General features: G+C 50.7%; 1 protein-coding gene across 1 annotated transcript; it reads right to left on the bottom strand.

Annotated features, from left to right (window-relative positions):
• Positions 1-1,659: 1,659 nt before the first annotated feature.
• Positions 1,660-8,276, bottom strand: Pif1 (PIF1 5'-to-3' DNA helicase). The gene is made up of 12 exons (XM_021207305.1): positions 7,692-8,276; positions 6,946-7,078; positions 6,722-6,847; positions 6,458-6,611; positions 6,236-6,350; positions 6,008-6,114; positions 4,423-4,562; positions 4,053-4,159; positions 3,115-3,202; positions 2,876-3,021; positions 1,898-2,089; positions 1,660-1,719 (listed from the first exon to the last, which is right to left on the bottom strand). Exons 1-12 carry the CDS (start codon positions 8,274-8,276, stop codon positions 1,660-1,662), a joined length of 1,953 nt encoding a protein of 650 aa, XP_021062964.1.
• Positions 8,277-10,563: the final 2,287 nt, after the last annotated feature.

Here is a 10,563-nt window from a genome sequence, read left to right as displayed (position 1 = left end):
TCTAGCCCCTCCATTACGCTTTTTGATAAACTGAAGATAGGTGGTTGATGGCTCCTTCCCTATCAGAACATCCAAGCCAGAGTCCCAGGGTGAGCTGGAACTTAGAACTGCTCTAGAGTAAATTTGTCTTAACTTGTGGGTGACAGTTACTCTCCTGGTGGATCCATTGTTTGTCTCCGCCTTCAGAAAACTCCATTTTCCAAATGACAGTTGCTACAAAGAGAACCTCCTCACACCAGGTTGCCATGATCTGGGTCCTTGAGGTGGCTGAACAAGCACCTCTGTGTGCGCTCCCTCCGTGAGGGACAGAGACCAGGTAGGAGGCACAGTCACACACTTCACAGTTTTATTTGGCTTAAATAAATACAACGAATACAACGGAGAACATCCATCCCAGTATCCTAAACATGACCTCTCCCCTAAAAGTAGTACATTTTGCAGTGTCTGTTCGCAGTCGGGCTCAGAATGATGTTTACTTGGGGCTGTGCTAGGTTGAGCTCAGCTGTGAAGGTAATTAAACTTCTATCTTGGGCTTGTGTCTGGCCTGAATCCCCTCTAGGCTCCTGCCATAGTTTGGATGGTTCTCCTTATAGGTTTATGTGCTGGAAGCTTAGTCCCTAGTGTAGCAGTGTTAAGATGATGTAAGCCTTCAGAGATGGATTGCATGGGAGGTAACTAAATCAGGGGGGTCTTGTCCTCATGGATGGATTAATCCTGTTCCCCAGAATCACTATCTTCTGTTGCTTGTCTCACATGACCCTGCCTGCAAGTGTCCCCGCCATGTGGTGCCGGCTACCATCAAACCCCAGCAAAGTTGAGCCTAGGCTGGTTTCCATGTTCTTCATCTTCTAGAACTGTAAGCTTATAGTAATTAAAAATAAATAATTTGGGCTGGAGAGATGGCTCAGCAGTTAAGAGCGCCGACTGCTCTTCCGAAGGTCGTGAGTTCAAATCCCAGCAACCACGTGATGGCTCACACCATCCGTAATGAGATCTGATGCCCTCTTCTGGGATGTCTGAAGACAGGTACAGTGTACTTACATATAATACATAAATCTTTTTTAAAAAATCATTTTTTCATAAAGTATTCAGCCTTATATATTTTGTTATAATAATACAAAGAAAATTAAAACTGACCCTGGTAGCAAGATTGCTCATTGGGTGTAAGTGCCTGCCACCAAGCCCTGTGACCTGAATTTAACCCCCAGAACACACATGGGGAAGGAGAAAACCAACTTCCTCAAGTTGTTCTCTGATCTTCACATGAACACACAAGCACACAAAGTAAACACACGTACACACAAGCACACAAAGTAAACAAATGCGGTGTAATAAGACAGGCTGCTCCTGCTGCTGCTAAACGCAGCGCCTGCCCACACTGCCTCTCCAGTCTGCAAAGAACTCTGTGGCTGTGTGCTCCACCATTGGTAGAGAGCTTTGTCTTCTGGTAACCATCACCATTTCTAGCCTCGAACCCTGCAAGTCATTTCCCCAGGGAAATAGGTGGCACTGAGACAATGCTAGTTAAGTAGATGGGAAACTGTGTCCCTTATCCCTACCAGAGGCTGGATGAGGGAAGAAACCCAGGTCTCTTCCAGGTAATTCCTAGAGCCTCGACCCATGAACAAACTACACGCTTGTCTTCTCTTTCAGCTGAGGTCAGAGGTTTGGGGCCGTGTTCTCCAGGTCTGAGTTTGTTTCCTCATCGTCTTGGGACTCCTAGGTCAGAACCAGAAAGCCAGTCACAGGTTTGTGTCAATCCCCAGGGTCACAGCCTGAGGACCAACACCTCTTCCCTTCTGCCTCCACCCGAAAGGAGTCGGTAAAGATTCACACTACTAGGCCTCCTTCTCAGTCCGCCCACACCCGGGAGGTCCATCTTTAGGTGACTCCTTACCAGACTGAGGCCCCTGCTCTGCCACAGGGTGGCATAGAAATGCAGCACTCGGGAGTCACATCGAACCACTGTGGGGTCGAAATCCAGTACACGTAGACCCTGGAGGCTACGGGCCCGGGAGAGGGCCACATAGGCTTGACCACTGGCAAACACACGGCCCAGAGAGATCTCCACACAGTCCAGAGACATGCCCTGGGTGATAGAGGGACAGTTAAAGCCAACTTTGCCTGAAGTCTCTTACATTCAAATGACTTTCACGAATCCAACTACTGTGCCTGGGTGTTTTTTAAGATTTAGTTATTCACTATGTATACAGTGTTCTGCCTGCATGTATGCCTCCCAGGCCTGTAGAGGGCACCAGAGATGAGTATAGAAGGTTATGAACCACCATGTGGTTACTGGGAATTGAACTCAGGACCCCTGGAAGAGCAGTCAGTGCTCTTAACCTGAGCCATCTCTCCAGCCCCCATCCAGAGTCTTAAACATCTGAGAGCTTGAGGGACAGAGCTCAGACAATGGTCAAACAGGTACAGGGTTAAACTCTGCCTCTCCCCTAGCTGTGACGCCTCGGAAGCTTTCGCTCTCTCAGAGCCTTTGATTTCTGCCTGTGAATCACCAACTATTACCAGCTGTATCTACGCTTCAGATGGTTGTTAACCTGTTCTGGACATGGTCGGGAAATGACAGAGGAGGGTCTAGAAAGGGGAAGAGGAATGTGGAGGAGAAAGTACACTGGAGAAGAGTATAGGGCTGGAGGCGTGGCCCGACAGGGGGCGTGGCCTGGCTGGGAGCATGGGTGCCTACAGGCAGGGTTCAGATGGAACCTCAGTACCCACCTAAACCAGGCATTGTGTTGCAAACTTGTAATAACAGCTTCCGGGAGACAGAGGTAGGAAGATAGGCAGAGGTAGGTAGGCCAGCGTCCTCTACAGCTGCATAGCTCAGCATAGCCTGCCCACCCCTGCACCAGATAGTCACCTGGCTTTTGTGGATGGATATGGCCCAGGCCAGCTGTAGGGGAAGCTGTTGCCGGCTGATGTACTGTCCCCCAGTGACCTGTACTGTCCAGCGGTCAGTGCGGATGACCTCAGTGATGCCACACAGGAACCGTACCCGGGGGAGCCCTGAGGAAGGCATGGAGAAGTCCCACCTTTTAGCAAGCCTATGGTTTGTCCTGCTGTGAAATAAACATGACCCCTCCCTCCGCCATCACTTACCTCTCCCTTCGGACTCAAATCCAACTACTACCCCTCGGGCACCGTTCACCAGGCCCCGAGACACTGCCAAGTTCTTCACCAGCATGACCTGTGGAGGAGGAAGTGCAGGGATGGAGAGGGACCCTCCCTGGGCCTGACGCCTCTGGCAGTTCGGGTTCAGAGAGAGGGTGAGGGCTTCTTAGCACAAGCACCACTGTGGTAACTGTGACCTCTGTGACAAGCTACCTTATTTTCCTGGAAGTATCTCGGCCTTATCTTGTGTCAAAGGGGCTTAGTAGTCATCAAGTTGCCCAGAAAGAAGGTGGTAAGACCAGGAGGGTAACCTGCATCACAGGACTTTGAAAAGAGTTAGACCTAGCTGGGTTTGGTGGAGCACCGTTTTCTATTCCAGCACTCAGGAAGCAGAGGCAAGCGTATCTCCAGAGTTCAAGGCCACCCTAGTCAACATAAGAAGTCCCAGGCCAGCTGGGTCTACATAATTATCCTGCTTTTAAAAAGGGGAGTGGGGAACTAAGGGATTGTGCCTGCCTAGAAGACCACAAAATCTGAGGAATGACACTAGCATCCGCCACACCTCTTTCAACCACAATGCTTGCATTTCCCACATGTGCCCAATAGACTCTGAGGAAAATCTACCATTCCTGGCCATTCCCACAGAGGAGGAGTCAGAGCTGCCCATCTATAAGGTATACTACTATAGGGGTAGGTGGTATACCTCATATCATGGGGGATGTTACCACGGGGAGACATTTCACCTAAGAACTGAGCTTCAGTAAGGAAGAGACTTGTCTAGAGTGGTGTTGCTTGACCGGGCTCTCGATGCAGAAAGGCCGAAGACAGGAAAGGGGGCGGGGGAGTGGTCACAGTAGGTCTCAACTATCAAGGGGCCTTGGTTGAGTGTTGATAATTGGGGATCCCTCCCCCTGTTTCCCACTCACCTGAGCCCCCAGCTTTAACTGAAGGACACGGCTAACAGGGCACTGAGCATCCAGGGTCCGGCTTAGCTCAGGGTCACTGTCTATAGCCTCAAAGCTGTGTACATCACCTGGAAAAGCGAGAGTTGGAAAACAAGGTCTATATTGACTTGTGGCTCAGCTTCCTCAAATGTATTAGATCAAGATGGTTGTGGGGGAAGGACTGGGGACAGCTCAGGCCTAGCCAGGGCCTGGGAATCAGCTCACCACAACTTTTGGGTTATAGTTTCATCTGTAAATGTACATAGAGCTTGGGCCCAGTTTGCCAGGGATGGGGGTGGAGGGGATATCACACCTGTTCGATGGCCCCTCCTGGCCCAAGCCTTCTATTTACCTGGCAGTGCCTTCAGCCGCTTCTCGTTGGTCAGGGCCACATCATCCTGATGGGTACATAGTCTCGTGGCTACAATTCCATCTCGTCCCACCTTATGGGCAGCTGTGGCCCTGAGCTGGCGGGTCACTTCGTCTGAACATCTGTGGGGGCTGCAGTGTCAGACCAGAGATCCCCTGGACACCAGAAAAGGTGGGGACAGTATGGCCTGCTGCACAGGCCAAGTCTCGGGACCCAAAAGGGGCAATAAGACTTTGCCCTACCCGAATAAGCTTTGCTGCTACCTGACCCACAGCCAGCCTATTTGTCCCTCAGATATGGACAGTGAACATGGGGATAAGGATGCTGGACTCTGAACACAGGTGGACCTACTACTGTATCTGCCCCGAGGAACTGGCCACCCCTGAACCCAGTGTTCCTGAAGAAGCAGGATATCATGAGCGACCTTGGGCCAGAGGTTTGTAGGCCTGGAATAGGATGCTGGTGTTGGTTGATACACGGGAATACTGGCTATCCTGTCATCAGATCAGCCTCTAGGGTATAGTCTTCTAGTCACTTGCCTACTGCTTTGGCTGAAATAACTAGCTTGAGTATTTTTTTCTTTGTCTTGTGTGTATGTGTGTGTGTGTGTGTTTCTACAAGCTCGAAGTCAATGCTGAGTCTTCCTTAGTTACTCTTAGCCATTGTTTATTTGTTTGTTTTTGTTTTTCCAGACAGGTTCTCACTATGTAGCCCTGGCTGTCCTGGAACTCACTACATGACCAGTTGGCCTTGAATTCACAGCATTTGCTTCTGCCTCCAGAGTGCTGATTTAAAAGCATGTGCCATACACCTGGCACTTTTTACCTTTTTTAAATTTCTTTGTTTGTTTTTTGAGACAGGGTCTCTTACTGAACCTGGAGCTTAGTTACCAGGCCAGCAAACTGAAGAGTTCTCCTGTTTTGACCTCCCTAGCACAGGAATTTACAGGCATCTGCTGTCAACCTCAACTTTTTACACAGGCACTGGGGAATCCAAACTCAGGTCCTCATGCTTGTGTAACAAGCACTTTCCCGCCTGAACGGTCTCTCCAGCCAGCTAGCCTGTGTTTCTATGTGAGGTATGGTATAAGGAGTAGGTTTGCTGTTGGATTTTTTTTTTTTTTTTTTTGAGATAGAGTCTTCCTAAACAGCCCAGGGTGGCCTCAAACTCACTCTTCTCCACCTCAGCCTCTTGAGTCCTGTGGCTGCAGTTGTGTGCCACAATGCCCAATGCCATGGCATTGATTGATTGATTGATTGATTGACTGATTGATTGATTGATGTTATAACATTTTTGGCTACATTCTATCCTAAGTTGTCCCAAACCTTGTTTTCCTGTACAGCCTGCTCAATCCTGAGGACAAGCATCTCTCCCTCTTCCCTGGACTAGGTGTGGTCACCAAAAGCCTCTGAGTCCTAGGCCTGAGGAGGTAGGGGCAAAGGATCAGGGGCTCAAGGTCATCCAAATTCTCCACCAGCCTCGGCTACATGAGGCCTGCCACCCCCAAACATAATAATATAAACCCATGCACGCATCCTTATCCCGTGGCCCCCTTTCCTGTACTCACCTGCCTAACCTCACAGCCTGCAGTAGAGAGATGAAGGTCTGGTCTGCTTGCCTCCACACCTCAGTCAGCTCCAGAATCACTGGCACACACCTCCTCCAGCTCTTGGCCTGGTGGGGAAAGGACAGGGGTGAGTTAGGGATCAGAGGAGACTCCCTCACAAGCATAGGATCAGAATTGGGGTGTAAGTCCCCCCACACGCACAGGTCAGGGTTAGGGTGTGACCAGTACCTGAAAGCAGAACCGAGGCTGCTGGGAGCCTTTGGTCACTGGTGGCAACTGTAGGAAGTCCCCACAGAGGATGAGCTGGATCCCTCCAAATGGCTTCTTCTGTTGCCGGACAGCTCTGGATGGGAGCAGGGAGTGCTTTAGAGACAGATGCTGGGTGGGCAAACCCCTTGGGGAAATATCCAGACTCAGGCTTCAGTGACTGCCCTTGCCAGACCTACTGACCTGGCCACAGCTTCCAACTTGTCAAAGAAGTCTGCCTCCACCATGGAGATCTCGTCGATGACCAGACGTTGGCAGTTCAGCCAGCCCTGCCGCACACCTGGCCGATGGGCCAGGGCCACGCACTGGGCCAGGGGAGCCTGGCCTGAGCCGATGCCTATGAGTGACACTATTCAGTATGGACTGAAATCCCAGCCCCCCTCATCTCTCCGTCCTTTGCCACAGGTCTGGCCAGCTCTTAACCCAAGCCCAGGGGCTCACACTTACCTGCAAAGGCATGAAGGGTGGTGCCTCCAATGTGGCAGGCTGCCACCCCGGTGCTAGCAGTGGCCACAGTACCAGTAGGGGGCAAGGAACCCAGGATATGTTTCAGCAGGTAGGACTTTCCTGTCCCTGGGTAATAGGCAAAGTCAGAGTTGCCTGCCTGCCTGCCCCTTCCCGTCCCCCATGGCACCCTAGGGCCGCCTGCCACCTTATTCCTTCTCTATTACCTGCACTCCCAGTGAAGAAAATGCTCTGGCCTTTCAGAGCCATCCTCAGCACAGCGGCCTGCTCTTCAGAAAGCTTCCGTTTGGTGGAGGGCATGTGCAGCTTCTTCACAGGCAGGGGCCACCTTGGAGCTTCCTGGGAGGAACAGGGCTGTGTCAGAGCCTCCTGCCATGCTGCTTGGTCTGTACACACTGCAAAACAACCCTTTGCTTTGCTCTTGACTTCACTTGGAACTTTGAGCAGGCCTGGGTCATCTGAACTTAGTCCCGACAGATATTAGCCTCCATTTTTGGCTTTTCACCAGTTCAGTGTCAGGCATCTTAGATCAGTGACCACACCTGATCGAATCTAAAAGCTCCGTCAGATCCACCGGATGGTTTTCTCCTCAGGTGACTGGGCGATTGCCTGCCCCTGATCCCTTTCTGTTCTTTCCCAAAGTTCCTCTCTTCTGGGACTTAATACCCGTTCTTCCTTCTAAGTTTCCTTGCCTTGTCTTCCCCGCCGCTATTTCTTTGGATGTGGCCAGGATCCTAGTTTCCTGTTCTCAGCTTATCTAATCTTGGGACTTACTGGTGGGGAAGCATGGATGATTTACACCTCACCATCACCACACTCAAATGAGGTACGATGGGCATTTCAAATCACCAGCTGTCTCCTTAATGCTGCCAACTATCTTCCCCCAACCTTGGACCTCCAGGGTTTCTTCGATCCTCAATAATAGCTCGCCCACTCCCTTTCTGGTTCTCACCGTACTAGCCTGGGATTCCATTGGCCGCTTTTCCAGCGCAGAATCTGGAGCCTTGGTCGCTGCAGCACGCCGCAGTTCCTCTGGCTGCACTGGACTGATGTTGACAAAGTCTCGGGGCCGCGGGCCGAGCAATTGTGCGCGGGCAGAGGCGGGTCCCGGCCCAGGGGCGACCGCCAGCTTCAGGCTCAGCGTGCGCAGGAAGCGGCGCAAGCGCTCCGGGGGGCAGTCGGAGAGCAGCAGTTGCACTGAGCCAGCTCCAGGAACGCCATCGGCGGGGAGCCGCAACGTGCTGCGCCCAGTCGCAGCGAAGCGGGTGAAGAGGCGCACGGCGCGTAGCGGGAAACAGCGTGGCCGCCCCGTGGGTCCCGGTGCCTGCAGTCGCAGCATTAACTCACGGCGTTCGTTTCGACCTAGGCTCAGCTCTGCGGCGCGCAGGGCCTGGCGCTTGCGAGGTTGCCCTCCAGGACTCAGCTCTTCTACAGCTACCCGGCACCGGAGCTCCGCGTCGTCACATTCATCGGTCGCCGCCTCTGTGCTAGAAGGCATCTCTAATGCCTCTGAAGGCGTGGAGAGACCGGAGCGCATAAGTCACAAAAAATCGAGGTGTAATAGGTGGTATGGCTGCCGTAAAATCCTGTCTAGACCTCTTAGGGTCAACAGGTTGTCACTGGTAACAGTAGATGCCACCAAGATATTCCAAGAGCGAGGAGAAACGTCCTCTGCTGCAGTTCTCAGAGAGCTGGAAGGTGGGGTCATATGCACTTAGGATTGGCGAGCGATTGTCCTGCAATGTCCACGTTAGAAAGGTGTTCCTGCTCAGAAAAGAAGTTTGTTGAAGAGACCCACCCAGGCTAACAGGGGACTCATCAGGGACTTCTACCCAGGAAGCCGAGCAATGATCACACGTTGGGCGATGGGAAAGAGACTGGCTGGAAGTGCAAACAGGCTGAGACAGGCACACCCCCGTCACAAACCAATTAGTAGGTATCAGGGTCAGTGTGGTTCCAGTGCTTTGGAAAGGGTGAATGATTAGGGAATGTATGAAACCTCCAGGCCCAGGAATCCATTGTCCCTCCGTCTGACCCACGAATCTGTACCTCTCCCAGCGAGGATCACTTAAATAATCACGTTCTTTGCTTCCCACCTCAAGGATCCGATAGACTCGTTGCTTTCAGATGAAAAAGCAGATCTGAACCGGTCGGCAGCAAAGCTTCAGCCGGAAGAACATTCAAATACTAAGAATAGAAAAACCACCCTATCACCGGCTTGGTCTTTAAATTCTCTAGCCAATCAGGGGCGGGGGCGTGTCTACGGGCGGGCATTCCTTGGTCTTTCCAACTCTCTGAGGACTCTGATTGTACAGTTAACCAGAACCAGGCTTTTTGTGTTGGGCTTGCGTGCATTTTAGAGTTCCACGAGTGGGCGTGGTGGGGTAGGGATGGGGCTTCGGCTCCGCGGCGCGTGGTGTATTGTCACCCAAGACGGTCTGAAGATTTGAGAACCCTTCTATTTTCGCTGTCTGCTTTTCTCTCTACCACCACCGCATGACTGTGCTTGGCTTTGGGGAGAATCTACCTAGTCCTTTGCACACCCTGTTCCTACCCACAGAAACACTGGCTCCTGTTCAGGTCATTCCCTGGGCCAGCCAAGTCTGCCTCTCTGTTCGCTAATTCTTTGCCCTTCTCTGCCCCCTTGTCTCTTGTACCCTGCTAAGACTACGGATGTCCAGTGGTTATAAAGGAAGCCAGTGAGTCCTTGTTCTCAGGGAATTCTTACTCCTCTGGTTGCTTTGACTTCTCGGAGAATTTATCTTTTTCAGTTGGGCCTTGTTACATTGTGTAGGCTGGTCTTAAAAATTCCTGGCCTTTAGGGATCCTCCTTTAGCTCTCTAAATAGCTGTGACTATAGGCACTTGACAAGATCCAGTTTTGAAAACTTACTTTTAATTATTATTTTTCCTTCCCTGAAGTTTGAAATTACATAGCTGGAAGGGATCTTCTGGGTGGGTCCAGTCACCTCATTTTACAGATAATAATAGCCACTACAGACTAAATTCTCTCTCTCTCTCTCTCTCTCTCTCTCTCTCTCTCTCTCTCTCTCTCTCTCTCTTTCTTTCACCTCCCTCTCTTCCCTCCAAGATATCATGTATCCAAGGCTAGCCTCAAATATCTCTAAGTTGCTACTTTCAGGGACATAACATTGAGTTTCTGATCTTTCTGACTCCACCTAAATGTTACAAGTCCATGCATCTAGCACTGTGGCCAGTCAGCTCTGAGGATCAGAGTGTACAGCCCTCAAATTTGATATTCAAGATAAGTAAGAATGATAAGAATTGTTAAGAATTATTTTACTTTATGTGTACGAATGTTTTGCCTGCATGTGCTCCATTGGTGTGCCTGTTGAACCCCCTGAAACTGATGCTTGTGAACCACCACGTGGGGTCTGGGACTTGGAGGACTGCAAGACCCATGAGTGCTCTTTACTGCTGAGCCATCTCTCTAACCCGGAAAATGTTTTTATTGGAACTGGAGAAATGGCTCAGAGGTTAAGACCATTTGTTCTCAGTTATTACAGTAACTCACAACCTTGTGTTCCAGGAGATCTAACACCTCTGGTATACATTCAAACATGTAGGCAAACCTCTCATGAACATATAGATGTGTGTGCATATGCATATATGTTTAAATAAATATTAAAAATTTAAAAGCTGCCGGGTGTGATGGCGCACGCCTTTAATCCCAGCACTCGGGAGGCAGAGGCAGGCGGATTTCTGAGATCGAGGCCAGCCTGGTCTACAAAGTGAGTTCCAGGACAGCCAGGGCTATACAGAGAAACCCTGTCTCGAAAAACCAAAAAATAAAAATAAAAAAAA

This window comes from Mus pahari, chromosome 10, assembly GCF_900095145.1.
Source record: "Mus pahari chromosome 10, PAHARI_EIJ_v1.1, whole genome shotgun sequence".
Classification (NCBI taxonomy): Eukaryota; Metazoa; Chordata; class Mammalia; order Rodentia; family Muridae; genus Mus; species Mus pahari.
Note: the sequence above shows the minus strand (reverse complement) of the source record. Positions and strands in the feature narration are given on the sequence as shown.